The sequence below is a fragment of the Haliotis rubra genome, unplaced genomic scaffold, assembly GCF_003918875.1.
Source record: "Haliotis rubra isolate DU_JTF1 unplaced genomic scaffold, ASM391887v1 Scf425, whole genome shotgun sequence".
Classification (NCBI taxonomy): Eukaryota; Metazoa; Mollusca; class Gastropoda; order Lepetellida; family Haliotidae; genus Haliotis; species Haliotis rubra.
This window is the reverse complement of record NW_025767108.1, coordinates 614462-640242: the sequence shown is the minus strand read 5'-3', so window position 1 is coordinate 640242 and position 25781 is coordinate 614462. Positions and strand designations below refer to the sequence as shown.

Genomic DNA, 25781 nt, shown 5'->3' with positions numbered 1-25781 from the left:
ACGTTGTTTTCAGACAGCTGCGTTGTTATCGGGACCATGTTGCCTTTTAAAGAATGCTTTCTTGATGGGTTCAAACCTGTTGTTTTTATACAGTTACTTTATAAGTGATAATTTTTTTTTGCTCGAGAGTTATGTAAACATTTATTTCTTTGCATTTTATTTGCAATCTTATTTTTTTTTGGGGCTGTTTTCCCATTTTGAGGATTCGGATGGGGAGGAATGTTTATTAGTAATCTCGGATTTACTAGTTTATAACTGCTCTACCTTAAAGAGGGATGGTTCTAGATGTAGAGAGCTTACCTTTAATTATCGGGATATTGTTCCATACGTTTGATATTGGCGTTCGAGAATTGATTTTTGATACAGTATTTTGTTGGCTGTGCTTGAAAAATTTAAAATTTAAGATCTTAAATTATTCAAACTATGGCCCATAGGATGGTAATAAAACTAATGTTCAGCCTTTTTTCTCACCTTCCAAGGTTATGTGCAGTATTGTTAGACCATGGGTTTTTTTGTGTGGAATTGTACAGGACCTAGATAGACATCGGTCAGCTATGTTAGTTTTTTGGTCAGAGAAACCTTTCAGTATCAGAAACGTCCATAAACAGTTCAGTCTGTTGAAAGGTTTCATATAAACAAGGTTTCATATAAATGACAGGTTGTTTAAAATTCCATCTTGACGATGGGGGAACATCAGATGGGTTCAGAGCTTTTAGTGCCGTAGAAAATTGATCACTTTCCCATAAGTCGTTGTGCACTGATCTTTCAGATTTATTCAGTAGGCTTAAGTCTGTAATGGAAATATCAAGAGCTGAATACGTTCCTGTGCCAGGATGTAGCTATGTGCTGGAGCCACCTTTAGCGTTTGCAGTTGTACCACCCCGTGCCCTATGTGATCTATGGCGACTTTGAATCCCTCATCAAAAATATCGACCACGAGACACCTACCTCTATAAGAACACAAAGCTTGTGGGTTCCGGTACGTTATAGTTAAATTTGATGGACAAACTAAAACACCCGTGATCTACCGAGTTCATGACGTGGCTGAAAAGTTTCTTACCTGTTTACAACACGAAGCGAAAGTAATCAGGGAAACTTTATCAAATATTATTGCTAGATGATGAGTTTGCTAATCAACGAGATAAATATTGTCACGTATGCCGGGGACCCCTAAAAGACGATTCGGTGAGGGATCATTGTCATGTCACGGGTCAGTCCCGAGGAGTCGTTTACAATGTATGTAACCATCCCCATCCCATTCCCCGTGGTGTTTCATTATCTTCATGGTTATGATTCTCACCTCATCCTGCAGGCCATCTCGAAAATTGATGGTAAGTTAACGTCCCCAACAACATGAAAAACTACATCTCGTTTTCGTTGGGAGGATTGAGATTCATCGATAGCGGCCAATTTCTCCTCTCATCCCTCGACAGTTTGGTGAAGGCCAACATCACGGATGACTTCAATATCACGAATGAATATACTGATACAACGACTCGATCATTATTGTTAAGGAAGGGGGTCTACCCGTACATGGACGATTGGTCTAGATTTAAGGAAACACAATTACCTCCTATCGAATCATTCTATAGTCATTTCACCGAATCAAATATAACCGATGACGATTACCAGCACGCCCTCCAGGTGTGGGACAAACACTGGGTTGTAAACATTTAGGTGACTACGACGATCTGTGTTTGAAAACGGTCATACTGCTGCTCGCCGATGTTTTTTAGATATTTCGAAAAACGTGCTCGAAACAATACGGCCTAGACCCAGCCTGATATTACTCCAGCCTGAGTCCAACTCGGGATGTGCTCTTGAAGAAAACAAGATTCAAATTTGAATTATTGACGGACTATGCACCTGTTTATCGAGAAAGGCCTGAGAGGTGAAATTTCCATGATTGCAAGCCAACAATACATACGTGAAAGGCTATGACTCGATTAAACCTACCAAACACATTCTTTATCTCTACGCAAACAACCTGTACGGATGGGCCATGATTCAGCCTTTACCCACTGCGGGATTCGAGTGGGTTGATAGCGAACATTTTAACGCGAAGAACATTATTATGGCTATCCACGAAAACTTTGAGATAGGCTACATACTGGAAGTGGACCTGGACTACCCTAGAGAATTACACGAATCACACAACAGTTATCCGCTCGCCCCCGAATGATTAATGGTTAAGAATGACTGGATGTCCGACTATCAACGAAACTTGTTGGGAAACCATAAACTGGCTAACATGGAAAAACTCGTACCCAGCTTGATGGAAAAAAACAAATATATTGTTCACTATCGTAACCTGCAGCTGTACTTATCGTTTTGTATGAAGTTAAAGAAAATACATAGAGTTCTTAAGTTTAATCAAAGTCCTTGGGTGGAACCTTACATAAGACTGAACACGGATTTACGGAAACAAGCCACTAGCAACTTTGAGAAACATTTATACAAACTTATGAGTAATTCCATCTTTGGCAAAACCATGGAAAACTTGAGAAAAAGAGTCAATGTCAAATTAGTTCAACCTCACGACAGTGAAAAACTGAGAAAAATTATAGCCAGTCCGGCCTTTAACCGAAGCAAGCTATTCAATAACGACTTGGCGGCTCTACAGATGAACAAAAGTCACATCAAATTCAATCGACTGGTTTCCGTCGGATCTTGGATCTGTCTAAGTACTTAATGTACGACTTTTATTATAATAAACTTCAGACACAGTATGGTAATCAGTGTGAGGTGTTGTACTCCGACATGTATTCCTTGTTGTTAGAAATTTGTACCAAGGATGTGTACGAGGACATGGCGAAAAACATCCACCTGTACGACACCAGTGATTTGTCTCCAATCATCCACTACACAGAATCACCACTAAAAAGGTACTTGGGAAAATGAAAGACGACTGTGTTGTGACCCCGATTGCCGAGTACATCGGTTTAAGCCCTAAAATGTATTCGATTAAAAACGCCGATCATGGTGAAATCAAAAGAGTCAAAGGGGTACAAATATACGTGGTCAAACAAGGAATCAAACACACCCTCTTCAAACAAGCTCTCTTCCACAAGGGGCGGTGGGGTAGCCTAGTGGGTAAAGTGTTGGTTCGTCACGCCGAAGACCGGGTTCGATTCACCACATGGGTACAATGTGTGAAGCCCATATCTGGTGTCCCCCCGCCGTGATGTTGCTGGAATATTGCTAAAAGCGGCGTAAAACCAAACTCACTCACTCCTACCACAAAAAATACATTCAAACATCAGATGAAGATCTATGGGATAACCCTCAACAAAACGTCCTTGTCGCCCATGGATACCAAACGATGGATCGCTGGCAATGGCGTCACGACTTATGCTTATGACCACTGTTGTATTAATTTTTTTAAAATAAATTTTAACATAAAAAAAATATAAAATATAAAATTTTTTTTTGGTGTGTTAACCAACAACGCATCGCTTGCAACATTTGGCGTCACGACTTATACTTATGGACATCGTTGTATTAAAGGAGAAATATGAATAAAACAATATAATGAATAAGATTTACTACAGCCCACAGGTCTACTGGAAAGGCATAAGTGCTATCCCCAAACTCGCCAAAGCCGCGAAAGTCTCCGAAGAGACTCCTAAGACTAGGCTCCTCGATACATCCCGAGAAGAAAGTTTAATATATCAACACCCAATCGAGTTCACCAAGCTGACCTTTTGTTTCTCCCACACGATAGGGTGAGACGCAATACGTATGAATATGCTCTGACCATTGTGGATGTGGCGAGTTGCTACAAAGAAGCCAAACCACTCGCAGCAAAATATTCGGCTAAAGTGACTAAAGCACTGGAACATATTTACAAATGAAGTCCTTAAACATGGCCTGGAGAATTACAAGTCGATCCTAGACGTAAAATTATTGGCTCCGTGCCGCAGCTGCTGTCCAAACACAAAGTCGAGGTCAGGCGTGGTACGGTGGGAGCGCATCGCCTCCAAGCCATCGTCGAGAGATTAAACTGAACGTTAGCCGAAAGCTTGTTCGGACACCAGTACGCCCAAGAAATAATGACGCCCGAAAAACGATCGACGGAATGGGTCGTGCGTTTACCTCAAGTTACAAGGGCGAACAACAACCATGTGACGCGACTAATCGACAAAAACACCCATCGAGGCCATTAAAATGAAATAGGTGAATTAGGCGCACCACCAAAGGGGTGTAAAAAAACACAGAAGAAACTGTCGGGTCGGATCAGCATGAGGTATTTATACCAGCGTGGTGAACTCGAGGGAGGCAATTGACGCCGTACCACGTCGATCGGGTGGATATAAAAAAAGACGAACCCCATTTGTATTATCTGAAAGACAGACCCGTCAGGGGATGCGTGCGAAAGGAATTGATTGTCGTCCCCGCGACACAGTATTACCTCCTTAAGGATTTGAATATAGAGGTATATCATCATCATGTGGAAATTGATCGAGAAACGATTTTTCAATCGCGCTGGGATGAACGTCGATGGACTTGATATTTATTCAGCCCTACGTCGACTACTGATTCAAGGTCAATTCTTGACCCTGTACGATAATTTAGGCTTGGTGGGCGCCGAACGATTACAACTTCTTATGGATGGTTTAATCGATTATAGCCTCGAGATCAGAGATCGTCCTGCTCCGTGCAGAACCTATTCCTTAGCCGACTTCGATGAATTTATGGCAGACCCCATCCATAACAAAGTCGCTAACTGTTACTATTAGAACGATATGTTGACATAACAAAACGTCTATAAACAAGCATGGCCACTAAGGTGACATAATCCCCCGCCGCAAATTATCAAATCAAACTTAAAACGTAATGGAAGTTCAAGATGAAGTCAAATGTTAACAAATACATGACCAGTCAACATCTCTTAATATCTTTCTCTATAGTTGTCCTAACACAAATATTTTCAAGACTGACTTTGACCTTGACATGAATGTCATAGTGTATGATATATGCAAAAATGGTACTGAAGAAATTGCTTATTGAAAAACATTCAAGGAAAGTGGGGAAAGTCTACGAAGAAAATTCAGTGAATTCAGGTTAACATGCTGAAATCTTCAAAGTGTGGCAGTGACCTTGAAAATTATGTGAAGGTCACCAAAACTGACTGGGCCCTGCTCCTTCATTAGATGAAGCTTAGTGTCAAATATGAAAAAAATCTAGTGAATGTTTTTTGCGATATCTTGCTGACTATCTTCACATGTAATTTAACATGGTGAAATCTTCAAAGTGTCTTTGTGACCTTGAAAATCAAATGAAGGTCATCAAAATCGACTGGGCCTTGCACTTTCCTTGGATGAAGCTTGGTGGCAAATATGAAGAAAGTCCAAGGAATGGTTCTTGTGATATCTCGCTGACCATCTTAACATACTGAAATCTTCAAAGTGTCGCTGTGACCTTAGAAATTAAGTAGGACACCAAATCGACTGGGCTTAGCGCTTTCCCTGGACGAAGCTTGGCGTCAATTATGAAGAAAATCCGGTCAATGGTTCTTGAGATATCTCGCTGACAAGCATAACATAACATCTTCAAAGTGTCGCTGTGACCTTGACGACTGGGCCCTGTGCCTTACCTAGATGAAGCTAGGTGTTGAATATGAAGAAAATCTAGTGAACGGTTCTTGAGATATCTCGCTGACTAGAGTAAAACGTTAAAGTCCCCTTGTGACCTTGAAATTAAGGTCAAGGTCACCAAACCTGACTGGGTCCTTTCTTATACTTTGATGAACCTAGGTACCAAATATGAAAAGAATCTAGTCAACAGTTCTTAAGATATTCCCATTCGTACGTACGGACATGTATTAGGGATTTGCCGAAACAACTTTCTCAATAATTTCTGGGAATATTATATAACGCAAAAATAATGTTCTTCAAAAATTGAAACTTGACACCGACTTTCAAGATTAAATATAAAAACATTGTTTGGAAATAGGACACAGACATCATAACTGAAACACCGTTTGAGGATCAATGCACACAATGATCCAAACATTAATTTTGTCGCACCGAGAGACACACGTACACAATAGAGTTAATGTCACAGGGGTACTGGAATTGTGAGTATCGTTTGTAACCAACATGTGCATCAATTACCGCTTGACACGGACGACCCAAGAATGCAATCAAGTTGTCAATAACCCTGCATGTCACGTACAAAAGCAATGATCCCTTCCCTCTTTCCATAATTATTAAGCATACTTTAAATATTTTTATGTATAAAAATTGTTGACCCCTAGTACATGTGATCAAAATTGATGACGCCCCCGAACAAAATGGGTGACCCCACTTAAAATCATCAAACACCCCGAGGTGTTGGTGAGAGGGAGAACACAAGTCTGTAAGATCAAGTCTCTGTAACGCACACTTGTCAGTGCACCTGCCACATGTACGTCGGTCTGTCGTCAACTCTGTTGGGGTGGTTGTACCGGGTCCACAATGCGGAGATAGTCTGTTGACATACGCCAAAGTGCCATGCTGAGCTGCTTGTAAACTGCCAATGGCGTTGTTATGTTGAGCTGTATCTAGTGTTGGCATTCTGTAATAGCGTCTACTGCCGTTATAAGGTCTGTATGAACACCCGTTGATGTGACTTTTTATACCCTTTTAGCAGGGGTGCCTGCGAGCATAATTGCAGGACCCTGTGCTGCACGTTTTTTTACAGCCGGTTGCGTATGGATGAATCGGTAACATTCTTCCCCAAACGCTACGTTTATGTGGTTTGGATGTGTTTCTGCAAATTTTGGAAACATCAGTCTTCTGTTTGCATATTTCTATTCACATTTCATTTAATGTTTTTAGATATTTTGAGAAAGTGGTTTTACACCTATGTCGAGTTTGTTTGGGTTTTTAAGAGTATATATCTTCTACACCTTGGTATTTCGTAAAACAACCGGTTGACTTAACATTTACCAAATTTAAGAACTCAGAAACAAATTAATTACAGTACTAACAAAAATTTACTCAGTTATATAATACATACAAATCTATATTCACAGATCGACCCAAGGATGATGGCGCAGATGCCTGTGTTACTGGATCCAGAACACTAACTTATCAATGCCCATCAAAGAAGTTATATCTTCTCTATTAACAAATATAACCGGTCTATTTTCTCATCAGAAGCAACTGCCCCCAAAAGTAAGTTTATTCCTACCTACGTGTTTAATAGTACACTATGTGTTATTGTAATTTCTGGCTTGTCCAAGGGATCTGAAGGGAAACCAAAACACGTGAAGGGATGATGTAAATTATCTAATTAGTGTAATTCCTAAGGTAGCAAAAGTACAGTAAATCCCTAGTGGGCTCGAGGTTGGTGATCTACCTTCATTTGTTGGCGATCTGTAGCATGTCGTTTCATGGTTCCTCGACAGTTTTAAAAGCAAATCTGTGATATTCAAGTGATGTCAGCGTCCCTTGTTGAAAGTAATATATATATTGTTTAATTATAAGAGTGCTTTTTATTAATATACAGTTTGTATTGCCTCGATATGAATGAAACACTGCCAATGTGACTGTTTATTGTAATTCACTAAGGCACGGTTCTGTGATCAACTTACCTTGACACGTCGGTACGTCAAAAGTCCATCTTTCGTTTTCCTTGCAGCTGATTTCAGATTTCCCAACCAATTTGTAGCCATCAATGCATTGGAAAGAGCATATACTACCATAAATGCGACCGTCACATGTGTGATCCCCATTCCGTATATAATTAGGGCGACGGCATTCTTTCACTGAAAAGAAAATCAATTCAATGAGCATTATATTTGCACTGGATATCATACAGGGTATTCACAAACAAATACAGTATAGTTTTCAGACTTATTTGTACACATTTACAGTTATCTTTCTTTCAAGCTCAGTACAGAAAGACCAATTCATTTGAATCAGTATTTTGGTATTCAGCAGCATAAAATATGAAAAGACTCTCAAACATAACAAAAGAATCAAACAACACCGACAGGATAATAACAAGCATTGTCACTAAGGTGACATAATCCCCCGCCGCAAATTATCAAATCAAACTTGTAAAGTAATGAAAGTTTAAGTTAAATGTCAACAAAAACATGACCAGTCATGCTCTTGATGTCTTGCTCTTTAGGTGTTCAAACACACATATATTTTCAGGACTGACTTTGACATGAATGTCATAGTGTATGAAATATGCAAAAATAGTACTAAAGAAATTGCTTTTTGAAAAACAGTCAAGGGAAGACTTGAAAGTCTTTGAAGAAGATCCAGTGAACTGTTTTTGAAATATCTTGCTGACAATTCAGGTTTAACATGCTCAAATCTTCAAAGTGTCTCTGTGACCTTGAAAATTAAGTGAAGGTCACCAAAATCGACTGGGCCCTGTGCCTTCCCTCGATAAAGCTTTGTATGAAATATGGGTTACTAACAGCCGAGAAGAACTTAATCTTTCCCAGTCAGACTTACTCCGGTAGTCAAACCAACCTTACTGGAGATGGGACTTGCCCCAGGGGAAGGCACAGAACCCGATCAAGAATATCTTGGTCAAATCATTTAAAATCCACACTACTTGAGTGTTCGAAAGCGACAGGATGGCCTGATAATCCACGAATAAACGGCAAGGCTTAAGCTGCATTGGGACAATGCCATGCCCATGTATGCTTTCCTGACGGAGCAAAATCTTCGAGACCAATTCCGGCGTCTTAAAAATCTCATGCGCCGTGAGCCAGTTCAACCCAAAACTGCCCGTCAGGAACCTTTGCATGAGCAGAATGCTCAAGTGACAGCAGACCCAAAACTTCTAATGGATGTCCGCGTGAACCTCTTTCCTCTTCCTGATGGATACTCTTCCAGCACAGAGCTAATTGGACCCGACATTTCGGACCCTCACTCTTCCTCAGTTGCAGTTCTTTCTGAAAACCCTGTGTATATATTTTGTTTCATTCTATTTATTATGAAATATCTGATATACCTTTAGAAAAACGGAGGCCAATTAAATAAACAACTGAATCGTTTCCCAAACATAAAATTAATTTATTAAATGACATTATTTCTATGAAACCTCTGCAGACTGTTCATTACATGAAGTTAATTGTTGTGTCTATGCTGCCGTTCGTACCTTGGAGGAACTTCACACAGTTTCCAAAGAAATTCCATCTAATCATTTTCAAAGAAAAATTGGTTTCAAGTAAAACTAACAGAAACTAGAAAGGACATTTCCTGGATAGAGCTGTGCCTGAAGTTAAGATCATCAGGGAATCCCATGTCTTTAGGACAAAAGTCAAATTACAGTATAAGACAACCAAAGAGAAAATATGCCTATAAATTGTCGATTCCTTTAAGGCCAAAATAAAGATTTTGACTGAAAGAAAGAAGAAATGGGAAAAGAAAAATAAATTCATCAAACAAAATAAACTTTTTAGAAATAATGAAAAACACTTTTGCAGGCAACTGAAAACAAACGGTGATGGTGAGCATGATAAACGGCCTCCCATGAATGCCAATGAAAGGTTCTGGACCCGGCAATTGTAACCTTTAGGCACCATGGGTCCGTGATTATGATCATGCAATGCATGAGAAAGTAACTAGGTCGTTTGTCTGTTACATCTCACCAGATTGCCTGAAATGTGTCATCAAAAAGTCCAACTCTAATACAGCTCCAGGCCCAGATGGCATTCGAAACCGGTATTAGAAACTGTTTCCCTGTGTCCAAACACCATTACTTCGCTGTTTCAATTCTCTTGTGGACACAGGTGATGTTCCTCCATAGTTCTGCAAAGGTCGCACAATAATCCTTCTTAAGAAAGGATACTTGACTGGTCCCAAAAACTCCCGCCCTTTCACATGTTTGTATACTCAGTATAAAGTCTTCACAGGGTGTCTGACAAACCTCGTGTCATCGTGTTCTTCCAATGATATATTTTATAGAGAGCAGAAGGGAGCCAGAAAGGAATGTTGGGGTGCAAGGATCAACTTCTTGTACAGAACATGATTTTGGAAGAGGATAAAACATATCCACGCAACCTCTCCATGTGTTGGATTGACTATAAAAAAGCATACGACTCTGTCCCTCATGAATGGATTCTGAAATCTCTGCATTGTAATGACCTCCCTGAGCGACTACTTGATTTACTCAAGTCATTAATGAGTTGCTGGTCGATTCAACTCGAGATGTACTCGCACGGGCAGGTGCAGACTTCGGAATCTATTCCAATCAGAAGGGGAATTTTCCAGGGGGACTCCTTTAGTCCTTTGCTGTTTTGTTTGTCTCTAAATCCTTTGAACTTTCTGCTCAATAGGGAGGAGGGTTACCATCCCGTACCTCCTCAGCACAGATCCCCAACACCACTTACTCATCTCCTTTACATGGATGACATCGAGCTCCTTGCCAAAGGAATTTGTAAAAGCCGGTTCTCCTTGTCGAGTCCTTTTGGCATGACATTTGGACTGGACAAATGTAATACTCTTCATTTGGAACGTCGCAAGGTAGTTAATGGTGGATCAGTCACGTTACAAGGGGGAGGAGTTATTGAGCATCTTGTGGAAGATCAGGCCTACACCTATCTTGGAATGCAAGTTTGCGACAAGCTCCAGAGTGCCCAAATTCAAGACAAACTTCGCGCCGAGTACAAATCTCGCTTAAAGAAAATCTGGAGCTCAGAGCTAAATGCTCGAAACAATGTCAAAGCCACCAATACTTTTGCTGTGTCAGTCCTTTCCTATTCCTTTGGAGTATAGGAATGGGAGTTACGACTGTCGTAGCACTACGATCGCTTTGAGGAACGGGGCCCAGAACTCTAAAACTGTTCAATGTTTCTTCACCAAACTTGGCACATGGATATATATGGGGGTGTAATGGTGCCTTTTGGTAGTTTTGGTATTCTGAATTCAATATTTTTGGCGATTCCATGGCAACAAGTTTGACTTCGACTGAAATTGGTGGTACAGCTCTTTTCCAGTGCAGAACTCTAAAACCGTTTAATATTTCTTCACCAAACTCGGCACATACATACATCTGGTGGTGTACTGGTGCCTTTTGGTAGTTTGGGAATTCTGAATTAAATATTTTTGGCGATTCCATGGCAACAAGTTTAACTTAGACTGAAATTGGTGGTAGTGCTCTTTTCCAGAGCAGAACTCTAAAACCATTCACTATTTCTTCACCAAACTTGGCACATATACTGTAAGCCATTAAAACCGCAATTTGACATTCATACTTTCTTTACTCACACTAATTTCAATATATATAAACCTAACTGGCAGATATGTTTTAAGTGAGCATCTGTGAATAATTTCATCTGAAAATGTCCAGTCAACAACAACATCAGTGACGCAACAACGACATCAAACAAAGGAGGGGTCACTTGCAGTCAATATCGTGTGTGTCCACCGTGCGCTGCAAGACATGCTCGCAGTCTTTGGGGCATTGAAAGACACATATTTCTCAGGAACAGCTGTTGGATGGTCTGCAGCCTCTGATGGTCTGTGGCCTGATCATGACACCACCTTCCAAAACGATCATGTTCAAGGACACAGTTTGGCGCAAGTCTTTCTCCTTTACGTCGATAAATCTGTGGACGTCCATCTGCAAAGGATAAGTTAAACCTGGATTCATCTGAAAAAATGATATCTGGCCATGTCCTGTTGCAAAGATTGGCCCCATTTGCTTCCCATCGCTGTCTGGCAAGTCTGTGGCGATGCAATAAGGTTGGACCACGATACGGGTGACGACACCGGATGTTGAAGGCAGCAAGGTGTCCTTGCACCTTTTGGGCGCTGAAATGACGTTGACTTGTCCCACTTGTCCTCCTTTCCTTATCATCAGCTGTTTGGAACCGATTTCGCAAGTGTGAAACTCGGATATTGCGGTTTTGTCGAGCTGTTATCACAGGTGGTGCACCAGGCGGCGGACGATCAGCAACACTTCCGGTAGCCCGAAAACGTTGTCTGAGTCGACTTACAGTGGATGGATGCACATTAAAGTGCCTGGCAATCATCACATCTAAAGCACCTTGGCTGACCATACCGATAACCTGATTCCTTTCGTCTTGTGTCAAGTGTGGCATTTTCTCAAAGTGATTAAGTTCCACAATTCCTTGTGCTTTTACAGGGCCTGGGTGCAGTTAATGCATGTGCACAACGTGTTTCATGAATGTGGTTGTGTTTACGAGAAATGTCAAAGTTTCAGTTTTATTTATCAAAGTTCATGTGAGAGGAATGCTCCGGGACTCGAACTCGAAATGGGCCAGAATAACAGCCTTTTATCCCTGCATCCTCTGTATCGCAGGCAAAAATCTTCAATAGAACTTTTGTGAGTTTCAGGACAACAAATACCAATTGCGTTTTTAATGGCTTACAGTATACATACATCTGGTGGTGTACTGGTGCGTTTTTGGTAGTTTGGGAATTCTGAATTTAATATTTTTGACGTTTCCATGGCAACAAGTTTGACTTAGACTGAAATTGGTGGTAGTGCTCTTTTCCAGTGCAGAACTTCAAAACCGTTTAATGTTTCTTCACCAAACTTGGCACATACATACATCTGGTGGTGTACTGGTGCCCGTTGGTAGTTTGGGAATTCTGAATTAAATATTGTTGGCGTTTCCATGGCAACAAGTTTGACTTAGACTGAAATTGGTGGTAGTGCTCTTTTCCAGTGCAGAACTCCAAAACCGTTTAATGTTTCTTCACCAAACTTGGCACATACATACATCTGGTGGTGTACTGGTGCCCGTTGGTAGTTTGGGAATTCTGAATTAAATATTGTTGGCGTTTCCATGGCAACAAGTTTGACTTAGACTGAAATTGGTGGTAGTGCTCTTTTCCAGAGCAGAACTCTAAAACCGTTCAATGTTTTTTTCATGGAACCTGGCGCATAGATTTGTCTGGTGGTGAACTGGTGCCTTTTGGATTTCTGAATAAAATATCTTTGCATTTCCATGCCAACAAGTCGGACTTAGACTGAAACTGGTGGTAGTGCTCCTTTCTGGAACAGAACTTTAAAAAGCTTTCAATACTCTCCTTTCTATATACACACCAAAACATTTGACATAATCATAACTCGTAGACATATTTATGAAGAATATTTTGCCATTGCGGGAGATATTGATGACTTTTTCTTCTTGTTATTTTTGAAATAGTAGAGTGTGAGTTGCGATGTCATCTTTATTGGTTGTATCATAGTTATCATCATAAGGAAACTGCAGTGGATCAGGAAAGTGAGGCACCCATATCCATGGAAAGTGCAGGTAGAAAATATCTAACTGATTTTCTTGACATAACCTGTACCTATTTATATACACATTTACTCAATGTTTAAACTCAGATTGTTTCCTAGGTGAACTTGTTTTGGAGTATTTTTAGTGGCGTGACAACAGTGTACAGTTCTACATATCCTACCAACTATTAGCTCTCTCTGCCGTTTAGTTTTCAAGCAAATGATGCATAGAAACATTCACCAGTGAATGACAAAAGTTCAAAATATACTATCAAACACTTTTTTCAGTTCTATAACATGAACAAAATCATAATATTATTGGCAAACTCCGAGTGAGGTGACCTAATCACTAGCAGTGATCAGTTTCGTCAAATATACACATATGTCCAAAGTTTAGGTCTTATTTTTATCCGGAGTTATCAGCCGTATTTGCCTTGGATACACTAAAGTTGAAGGCACGCCATACCCTCAACGTAAAAATTCATCATACAGTGAGCAGTCAGGCCTTCACTATCCGTCACTGTGTATGCTACAGCATGGCTACCACGTCCAAACTTTGATCCTGACCCCTGACCACTCTTCAGGACAGCACTGCAAGATAAAAGTGAACAAGTCGTAATATTCAGGCGATATCTCATTAGCCTGTATTCCGCTATATCAGGGTATGTACGTCAGCAATTAACAGTTAACCCATTAGTGACAAACAATATAACAGTATGGATATGTCGCACCAAAACTGAGACTCAGGACTGTATAATCAAGAGTCCTCGGTTACTGCAAATAGCAGCCTGGGATGGAAAGTGTAAGTGTAAATTGTTTCCATGGAAATCGAAAGAAATAACAATGCAATAAGCACCACTTTAGGTTCTGTTTGATATATCTACCAAGTTTTGTTGAAAAATATTGAACGGTTTTTGAGGTAAGCTCCGGAAACGAAATGATTACGGACGGACGAACGACCACGACAGACAGACGAGGTGTTGACCATAAACTGATTAAAGCTTATACAAGAAATCTGATCCTTACCCTTTATTCAATAATGTCAGATAAGGTTTTATCCAAATTGCTGGATAACTTTATTAAATTTCAAGCGACATTTTTTTAATATTAGTGTCTCGCATATGTCTTAGATGGACGTTTTTCAATCCTTAACCGGTCATGTTAGACATACAAATGATATAAAATGAAATGGCATGTGTGGTCTTGTGCATGGGACCCACAACACCAATCAGTTGAAGTAAAAGCTACGTTCGTCACAGACAGTCCTTAGATGGGTGAATGTGTTTGGAAGCTTGACGCCTGAGAGTTTCTAGGACTACCGTCCTCTCCCACAACGAAGTACACGTGGCACATATGGCCTCACCTTTGGCAAGTTAGTTTGTTCTAAATTGGCTCTGTTCACCGAGCACTTTTATCAGATGGTCATATGACTGTTAACCTTCAGACGCGTTACAGGATGCTTAGGTACAAATGTCTGTTCTTTGCACATAATTGGTGCTTAGCACCACTGAGCATCTTTGTGGTGTTTATAGTTGAGTTGAGTTTTACGTCCCATCAGCATTATTTCAGCCATATAGCGACGAGACCTGCATGTATATGCATTTAAGTACAAATTTTAAATGAGTTTGGCTTTTATAAAACATTTTTATTCATTACATTATAATTTACAAACAGCAAAAGTCATAGCACTAAATTTAAAAACATGCAATCCGTCATTCACATCACATAGTTACAAGTTATGGTAAATGTCAACTTCCCTCAAATAGTTAACAATGAGATTCCCGAGAAACAGATCTTTGAAGTTTATCGCTTCATAATGTGCATCCCTTGCATTTCAAAAGTCCACCCAGTCAAGCAGAATATGGTTGATGGTGAACACTTCGTCGTCGTAAGCGATACCCATAGGAGGTCCATTTCTATCTGTTTTCGGCAAATAGTCATGTGTGAGTGAGTGAGTTAAAACTCATTAAGCCCTAGGGCCGCTTCACTGCTCAACAACTGGGTCCCCTCGCTGACTGCCCGATCCCTGTGGCGAGACTAATTAGTGCGTATCGAAACTATTGTCTTATGTATTCTGATTTATTAGTTAGTATGATTCGATTTGTTTTGTTGAAACAAAACTTGATATGTATGATGGCATAACCATTCCAAATTTCACTGTTTTTTACTGCCCTAGGCAACGACGCTCTGTCGGTAAGTCTAGTGGTATATTAATTGCTGTCAAGAATGTTTTGTCAGAATTACTTGATTGCCCTTCTATTTGTGACCGAAACTCTGCTTGCATCAAGCTATAGCTAACACTTGGTGACTGTAAGAAACCTTTAGCACTGTGCACTGTGTATATGCCCCGGAAAACTCACCATACCACCATGCAGAGAACTTTGAAAAACTTGATAATGATATAAGAGATTTTAAATCAACACATAAAGTTATCCTCTTGGATGATCTTAACGCTCGAACGAGTACAAAGCCTGACTACAGCCCTGTAGACGAGAAAGAAGACAAATATATTGACCTTAACCTGAACAATGCTGATGAGTTTGGTGAATATAACATGCTATCCGAGCTAGGAATCCCATTTGATAGATCATCATAGGACCAGGGCCACAGCAATAACCATGGACACCTGCTATTAGATATCTGTAAATACAACAGCATGTGCATACTGAATGGACGATTGGGGAGAGACCGTAACTATGATCGAACGACGTGCAAGGGTACCAGTGCAGTTGATTATGGTATATCAACCTTACAAGTGCTACCACATACAACACTTAAATATTTAAGCAAAACTGGCCCCAGTCTTGGCAAAACTATGTTTCAAAAGTAAATTCACGGACGCCGATGACAAGGTATGGAACATGCTACAGAGAATTAAAGGTAAGGGTACCAAATCAAGCATACATCATCTCAAAACTGGGGATCAATTGTTAACAGATTAACCTGATATCGCAAGCAAACTGGGTGAAACCCTTGCAAAACATTCTTACTCGTCTAACTATATTCCTAAATTTCAAAAATACCAAAAACAGCAGGAAAAGAACAAAATTAAGTTTCATTCGGTTAATGGGGAAGATTATAATGAAAGATTATCTATTCATGAGCTTCATACTGCTCTTGAACAAACTGACGATACTGCTGCAGGAGCTGATAACATTCATTATTAACTCCTGAAAACACTTACATCAATCCTGTTTAGAGACACTATTGAGTGAGTGAGTTAAGATTTACAGTCACATCGGCAATATTTCAGCCATATCGAGACTAAATCAAGTTTTGAATTCACCATAAATACATGTAAATTATAAAAAAATGTCAACGAAGGACAGTAAATCCAACTAGAATATCACAGTATCAAGAAATAAAACTAGCATCTCTCTCTAAAATTGGATTTTAAATTAGAACACTACAGTATAGAAATGCATTATAGATCGAAAACAATTGAAGGTAAATCACCATACTAGGGACCATTGGGACTATCAGTGCCTTTGCTACCTACATGGACCCTAGTTGGATATACACCATCCCTTCATCTACTGGCGAAATATTTAGCTGAAACTTAAAAGAACAAAAATACTACGAGAGACACTATCGATCATTTTTTATGACATATGGACATCTCACAAATTTCCTTCATTCTGGCGTGACGTCATTGTTGTACCCATACCTGGACGTGATCATACCATTTCCTTGACTAGCTGCGTTTGCAAAACCACGGAACGCATGGTCAATAACAGATTAACTTGGTACTTAGAGACAAATAATTTAATCACAAATATTCACTGTGGTTTTCGTAAACATCGCAGTACCATTGAGCATTTAGTTCGGTTGGAGTCATTCGTTAAGAATGCCAATATTAACGATCAGCACTCTGTGTCGATCTTTTTCAATGTCACATTGTTTAGTATTAAGATCAACAGTTTATCAAAGGTTTTAAATGATTCAATCGATGGATCTATCTTTCTGGATGATTTTGATATTTCTTGTCGGTAAAAATATGCATACTATTATACGGCAACGCAGTTGTGTTTAAATGAAATATATAATTGGTGTCTTTAAAACAGCTTGGTCAAACACTTAACGCTTGATTAACGTTTCTAGGTTTATTTCATCATAGTTTCTACATGCAAGATCAATGAATCATATGTGTTTTTTGTGTCGCCTCAGCTAACCAGAAATAATACCAGTATCTAGACCAGGTGGTGGGCGGACGTAGAATCTCGTGCTGTCAGCAGATCCTTAGACGTGATCATGTAACATGGCATTAACTTTAAGTCTGTATGATGTCCTGATTATAGCTTTTGATATTGGGTTTTAAATCACTGTACGGGATCAGCAGTGGAAATAAGGGCTTGTCAAGAGCTGCTTTTGCTGCAGCATCGGCTTTTGTGTTACCTGCTATGCCGACATGACCCGGCAACCAGCAGAGGAAGATGTCACATTGACCAGTAGAGAGGTGGTTGTAAAGCTCTAAAATGTCCAGAATGATTGGGTGACTTGAAGTAACATTTGAAGTGCTTGAAGGCAGGAATATGCATCTGTGAAAACGATGAAGTTTTTGGAATCATTCTGCTGTTTAATATAGGTGAAAAGATAGCTTTGGCCTCGGCAGTGAAAATGGAACTGTTGTCGGAAATCCTAGAGGAGACAGTCTTAGATCCAATGACTGTAGCACTGGCAACTTGGCCCTCATCCTTGGAACCGTCTGTGAAAATGGATCTATGGGTGTCATACTTGGAACGTAACTGGATGTATTCCTGCTGGAACACCAAGGGATTTGTTTCAGACTTTTTGAATTTTGTGAGGGTAAGATCGACCTGTGGTTTCACCATCTGCCAGGGTGGTGAAGACAGGAGTCGGTAAGATGCTATGCTATTGAGATCAATTTTAGCTGCAGATATGTGTGGTTGAATTCTGATTCCAAGTAGTGGAACCAGGCTTGGCAGCTTAGGAAACAAGTTTTCATAGAGAGGGTTGAAAACACAATTGTATGCTGGTTTGGACTGATTTGAACGTAGTTTAGTGATATACTGCATTGAAAGTTTAATGCGGCGTTGTTCAAGGAAAGGTTCGTTAGCCTCTGCATATAGACTGTCTACCGGAGAGGTCCTAAAACCTCCCAGGCAGAGACTCAGGCCTTGGTGGTGGATAGAATCTAATTTTTCTAAATTGCTTTTGCAGGCTCCACCATAAACAATGGAGCTGTGGTCTAGTTTAGAACGAACCAAAGATCTGTACAAGTGAAGGAGGGTAATCTGATCCCCTCTCCACTCTGTATTTGAAACGACTTTTAGTAAGTGCAGAGCCTTCAAGCACTTAGTTTTCAAATATTTGATGTGTGGCAAGAATGTCAGGTGGCGGTCGAATATGAGACCCAGGAATTTGGCCTCTTCTACTACCTTGATGGGAGTACCATCCAAAGTTACGTCTGGATCCTTGTGTGGTCTGTATTTACGACAAAAGTGAATACAATTTGTTTTGGATTTTGAAAACTTAAAGCCATTTTCATTGGCCCATTTTGGATTTTGTTAAGGCAGAGTTGTAGCTGCCTTTCTATTGCGTACATGTTCTTACCACGACATGAAATATTGAAATCGTCCACGAAAAGGGACCCATCAACACAACTGTTCAGGACGTTAGTGAGGCTGTTAATTTTGATGCTAAAAAGGGTGACAGACAGGATGCTGCCTTGAGGGACGCCCTGATCTTGGTGGAAATAATCCGACAATGTGGAACCTACCCGTACTTGAAATTGTCTGTTGTTTAAAAACTGAGATATGAACTGAGGTAATCTGCCCCTCAATACAAATTCATGTAAATCTTTTAAGATGCCATGTTTCCACGTTGTATCGTATGCTTTTTCTAAGTCGAAGAAGATAGATACAGTATGTTGTTTGTTGACGATGGAATTTTTTATGAAAGATTCCGGACGCACCAAATGGTGAATGGTAGTTCGGTTTTTTCGGAAACCACATTGTAGGTGACTAAGGAGGTTATTGGTCTCCAAGTACCAGATTAATCGATTGTTGACCATGCGCTCAATGGTTTCACAAACACAGCTTGTTAGTGATATAGGACGGTAGTTTGAGGGATCTGTATGATCCCGGCCAGGTTTTGGAATAGGGATGATAATGGCGTTGTGCCACGAAGGAGGAAAGTTGCCAGTTGTCCAAATGTCATCAAATATATTGAGTAGAGTTTCCAAACATGAATCAGGAAGGTCCTTCAGAAGCTGATAATGAATATCGTGAGCCTGCCCCAGGGCAATACGTAATTCATGGTGAGAAAACGTTTCATTGTAATCCTCACCATTATCAGAGTTAAAATTGATTGATTTCTTTTCTTGTTGGGTTTAGTATTTCTGGAACTTGGGGTTATAGTTTGATGAGGAGGAGTGGTTTGCCAAAGTTTTGACAAGTTTGTTTGCAATTTCAACTTTATTGGTTAAAAGGGAGTCACCATCTTTGAGATGGCGAACACCAGATTTGGATCCTTTGCCCCTAATCTTTTGAATCATGTTCCACACCTTGGACATGGGTGTGCGGGAGTTGATTTTGGACACATTTGTCCTCCATGACCGGCGTTTAGTTTGTTTAAATGTACGTCTTGCCCTGGCATTTGTCATTTTAACGGCATTCAGGTTATGCACAGTAGGATGTTGACGGAAGTATTTTTCCGCCTTCTTCCTATTTTTCCTAGCTTGTTTGCAGTTTGTATCAAACCATGGTTTGCGTATGTGCGGGTTTGCAGAGGACTTAGGAATGGTTTCGTCTCCAGTAGTATTTTAGATATCAGAAAATAGTTCTTTGGGATCAGGAACATTCCTGAAGTTGTCCGGTATAAGCTTTTCAGAGCAGAGAGTTTGGAATAATGGCCAATTGGCCTTAGTAAAATTCCATCTTGTTGAAGGTGGTTCATCCGCGGGAGTGATAGGAGTAAGAATAGTTGGGAAGTGGTCATTTCCACAAAGATCATCGTGGACCGACCATTCAAACTCGTTTAAGAAATGAGAGTGAGCGAGTGATAGATCAAGTGCAGAGTATGTTCCAGTGGCAGGATGGAGATAGGTGTTTGATCCATCGTTGAAGGTGCATAGATCATTATTGGAGAGAAAATCTTCAAGGACCTTTCCCTTATTATTTGTATCAGTACTCCCCCCATAGAGGGTTATGGCCGTTCAGGTCGCCCATGATTATGCAGTGCTTTTGGAGTTGATTATACAAGTTCTGAATATCTGATAGGTGGACAGTTGAGGAGGGAGGAAGATAGAGTGAACATAGTGTAGACCCTATGTTCAGAGTCATGCGGACAGCAACAGTTTGTAGGTTGGTGTTAAGTGGAACAGGGCTATGGAGGAGGATGCCCTGCCTCACCAGGATAGAAGTGCCTCCTGTGGCTTTAACATTGGGAGAAGAAAAGGAGTGGTAGGAACTGTACCGATGGATGTCAAATTTATCAGTCCTTTTTTAGATAGGTTTCTTGGAGACAAAACGCGAATGGTTTGAAGTCTTGAATCAATAACTGGAATTCGTTATAATTATACTTAAGTCCTCTGCAATTCCATTGAATCATGTTTTGTGGATTCATGATGCTTCCACTGGTGACATGTCACGTGAACGTGAGAAATCGTTTGATGAACTCCTATTGGTGTCAGGTGGAGATGCAGTTACCTTCTTATCCTGACGGCCAAAGGAGTAATGGACCTCGACGGGGGCCTCTGAAGGAGAGGTGGCCTTTGGTTTTGTGTGTGGCAGTTGCTCAAGCTGCTTTAGCCTCTTTTTTTCCCTTTTTTGCGCGCAGTTTCTGTTTCTGGTTTTGGCATTTGTTCTGGTGTTTGTGATTCAGAAGTTTTGGCTTTGGAGATGGAGTGGCTGAGATGGGCTGAGTTGTGTTGAGTTGAGTTGGCTGAGAAGACATGACCCATGTCAGGTCGGTCTGACATGAGATAGTTGCAGTAGTGATAGAAGGATGGGAGACTGCAGAAGAGTAGGTGATGGTTGAAGGGGCTGCAGTTAAACTTGCAACCCTCTTTTTAGCTTCATGAAAGGAGACATTTTCTTTGTGCTTGATCTTAGGGATCTCGGATTCGCGTTGCCACAGTGGACAAAACTTGGAAGAGGCCATATGGTTACCACCGCAGTTTGTGCACTTCACTTTCCTTAGTACAGTCATTGCCCTCATGCTAGTCACCACAGTGGTAACAAACAGCAGAGGAAGGACAGGACTTGGATCCATGTCCAAACTTTTGGCAGTTGTAGCACCGGAGTGGATTGGGGACATACACCTCCACACCAATGCTACAATAACCAGCTCTAATCGAGTCAGGAATCTTTGCTCGCGCGAACGTAAGAGATAGGTGTTTGTTGGTTGAACAACACTGTCCTTCTTGAAAGTGAATCGTTTTACGGCTGTGACGGACTGCTGAGAGTTCCTCGACAATTTGTTCTTCAGTCATGTCAGAAGGCATCGAGCTCTGTCCCGTACAATGCCTCTACACGAGTTAAGTGTTTTGTGCGCTGAGACAGCAACCTTGATGTTGACAAGTTCTTGTATTTTGAGGAGATTCAAGGATTGTTGTCTCCGAGTACATTCTATCAGGAGAGAACCAGATCGGAGCTTTGTAACATTGGCAACCTCTCCGCAGATACCAGTGATACCTTTGGAGATTGCAAATGGGTTCAATTGCAAAGGTTGCTTGTCACAAGCTTCAATGATCAGGAAGCGTGGCCAGTAGTCAGGTCGGAAGGGCGCACTCTCGTCAGACGAGGAGTTGTCAGAATCCATGCGTCTTCGTTTTGAACCGGGGTATTGGGAAGCCATGTCGTAAGTAATGTGGTTCGGCATTCCCTCTCCCCAACCACCATGGAGTGTCAACAAGGACGATCTTATATTGCAGCCGATCTCCAAGCTGCAAAGACCGGGGATAAGGGGGTGTTATACTCCAGCAAATTTGACATGAAATGCTGTAGCTGCCTACCAGATTAAAGGTCAGGATGGTTCTGTCCATGACAATCAATTGGAGACGTACAGAAATCGGAGGTCAGCATCACCCATGAGCCACCGCCTCTGTGCATGGGTCTGCGAGGCTAATTTGTTTTGGTATAATATCAGTTTACATTTTGAACATGGCCAAAAGTGTTACGTAATACCAAATTTTGTTTAGACATTCCATGCACAGCGCAAGGTGTGACCAGCTGAGTGGTAGAATCCGGCCTATTCTACCACCCGTCTAGGCAAAGTTAGGGTCGAAGTGGTGTGTTGGATTATTGAACACTATTGCCGGTTCTGTCATCCTTAACCACCAGACTCCCTTCCTCTGCCGACACAGGGGTGCAACCCACGCCAAACGGGTTGCCCAATTTGGTCGCCTCTTACAACCAGCAATGGGGTGCTGTGGACCTATTCGACCCCGGGTCCACATGGGGGCGAAGAGCCATTGGCGTTACCCAGCACCCACCACGAGGAGGTTGCTCTTCAAGGGTGCCTAATCGGTCGTAATACAAAAGAGACTTGAGTACATATACAATGAAAATCCACTGCAGGTTTAAAAGTGTGAGGTTCAGACATCTAGTTCCAGACTTAAATTACCGATTGCAAAACGTCAACAAATTCATGAACAAAACGACAAAACATGACCTGAAAACGATCAGCTGATTCCATCGCCTCGCTTCGAACGGCCATTTCGTGGTTCATTATTGCAATATAAGCAGTCATGGCTCTCCTCTGTGTATCATGGAATCACGGAACAAATATTTCAGGACATGACACTTGATATATCATCGTAAAAGAGAAAAGATATACTATCCATGCACCAGCGTGAACGTTACTGGTGAAGGTAAAGGCTATTTTGGTTAACTGTCTCTAAGTATAATAGTAACATGTGCAGCTCCCATGGCGCATACGACATGCGCTGTCAGTTTAAGGTTGGGCCGTCCGGATCAGCGCACAATGAGGATTTTTGAAGGGAAGATAAATTCCAAAAGATCTTTAAAAGATCTTGTAAATCTTTCAAAATGCCGTGCTTCAAAGTTGTATCGCAGGCTTTCCACAGGTCAAAGAAAATGGAGACTACATGCTGTGTAGATACCATACCATTACCATAGCATGTTTTGGAAAGGACTAACAGTTCCTCCAAGACTGACGCTTGCTTTTTGTCTAAAAGTGCATTAGTGCTTTTAACTTTATCTAGATAAGGAGTCTGGTGATTGAGGGCACTGGTTCGAGGAAAAGCGTTCTTTTGCCCATCACACCACTTCGCCCCTTACTTTACATAGACGGGTGGTAGAATGGGCCCGGTTCTATCAATCCGCTGGTCATGCCGAGGACTGAGCTCATTTTATTGCTCAAACTGTTAAACTACCTAAATATTTTGTCATTGATCTTGGCCAAATAATATTTCACTTGAAGTTTTGAAATATACTCTTTATATTTTGTAATTTGCCCAGAGTCCTATAGCCAGAAGGTGGTGGCTCATGGGCCAATCTGGTAGAGTTATTATTTTTTACTGTTTCTGCTGGAGTATATCATCCGGGTATCCCTGGTGCTACAAGTCGGAGATCCACTTGTTATCAGCACTGTCTTTATGTTACTCCGTGGTGGGTGGGGAGCTCGTGTGATGAACCATTAAACCCTAAACATGGAATACCAAACCCCTTACAACACCCAAAAGGCCCACTTGACATTGATCGTGATGCAAATGAACAAACATCCACCAAATCAGTTGACTACTGGGCACGCTTTTAAGTAATCGAGACTCTGGATAAGACGCCGTTGAAACTGAACCCTTTTGCAGTATCTAAGGGAATACATGGAATTGCAGGCGAAGTTAAAAACATCAAACGATTGCGTTCAGGTGTTCTACTTGTTAAATGTAGTAAAAGGCAGCAAGCCACAAACCTGAGGGCGACTGAATTGTTTGTTAACATTCCTGTGTCGGTCTCAGCACACAGAACCTAAATACCAGTAAACGAATAGTGTGAGACCGTGATCAGTTGTTTGCTGATATGACAGAATTTGATATCGTGTGAGAGTTGAAGGATCAAGGTGTTATAAGGATGTTAAGCGATTCACAACTCGTAGAAACAATGAAACCCTTCAAACAGATACGTACCTGTTTTCATTTTCATGTCCTACTACTCCAAAATCAGTAAAGGCTGGTTACTGTAACATCAGTGTGGATACTTACATTCCAAATCCCTTAAGGTGCTTTAAATGCCAAAGAAACGGCCATGGTGTCAATGCATGTAAATTATCTGTTACGTGTGGTCACTGTGGTGAGAAAACTCTCACGACAGATGACTGTAACTGTAACAATCTTTACAATATGCACCAACTGCGAAGGAAGGCACTCATCTTTCTCCAAAGAATGTTCCATTTGGAAACAGCAAATGGAAATCAATAAAATGAAATGTACGCAAGACATTAGTTTTGCAGAAGCAAAAGAAAAACCAACTAGTCCAAATCTCCAAACTAACGGAAACCTATGCTTCCACCACCGTCTGATACAGCCACAGTAACCAAACCATCTGCAAGCTGTCAAACCAATTTGACATGGATCAAAACTGATTCCCCTCAGATTCTGTCGCCTGACATCAGGGAACATAGTGTGTTGCCCGCTAGAAAGGCAAGGAGTAGATCCCCAATAACCCCGACGAAATAGTACCTTCGAACATTCTACAGTGGAATTGGAAAAGACCTTAAAAATAATCTACATGAACTACATCTACTAAACCAGGATTTTCAACCATCAGCCGTCTGCTTACAAGATACATATCTGAAGCAGACAGATTCTTTAAACTTACATCAGTTCAACGCATATCATTATTATTCTGCTGCAGGTAGTAGTGTCACGGGAGGATCATCCATTCTTGTAAGGCATGGCGTTATCCACATCCCTGTGACACTCAAAACAAATCTCCAAGCGGTTGCAGTGCGACTTACTTTGAACGTTACACTTACTCTGTATTCATTGTACATTCCGACATCATCAACTCGTATGCAGGCTGATATTCAAACACTCTATGATGAATTTCCCAAACCATGTTTACTCATCAAGTTCAGCTTTGTTAGTTTAAGTTTTTTCTAGAGTTCATTCACATAGCATTCTGCAATCTGCATGGTAGAGTGAATTATTAACTCTGAGGACTGCTCAAGCTGTGGTAGTTCTGTGAATATTTACTACAGTGGAAACTGAAAAAAGATTATGTCTTGTTTTGTTAAGTACAAACAGGACATCTAGTGGCTGAAGCATTCGCTCGTCACGCCGAAGACCCGGCTTCGATTCCCCACATGGGTACAATGTGTGAACCCCACTTGTGGTGTCCCCCGACGTGGCATTGTTAAAATGTTGCTAAGAGCGGTATAAAACTAAACGTACAAAGCTTATTCAACAGGCGGGCAGAACTTGGCAAGTAATATTTGACATTCTATTTCGTTCGGATCTTGGCTATGCTTGGATTTATCCACACGTTGGATTAATAGCTAGTTGCCTTTACATTTTTACACTCTTTACCAGATTAAATGATAGGAATTCCAAAGATGGAGAAGTATATAGCATGTAGCAATAGATGTGAATG

The 25781-nt window shown here is 40.9% G+C and overlaps 1 protein-coding gene across 1 annotated transcript in view; it reads right to left on the bottom strand.

Annotated features, from left to right (window-relative positions):
- Positions 1 to 25781, bottom strand: part of LOC124288796 — a 318833-nt gene that overhangs the window by 273364 nt on the left and 19688 nt on the right. Inside the window, exons 6-7 of the mRNA XM_046725327.1 lie at positions 13673 to 13797; positions 7580 to 7753 (exon numbers count right to left, since the gene is read on the bottom strand). Of these exons, the coding sequence (XP_046581283.1) occupies positions 7580 to 7753; positions 13673 to 13797 (299 nt within the window). The remainder of the gene's footprint in view (positions 1 to 7579; positions 7754 to 13672; positions 13798 to 25781) is intronic.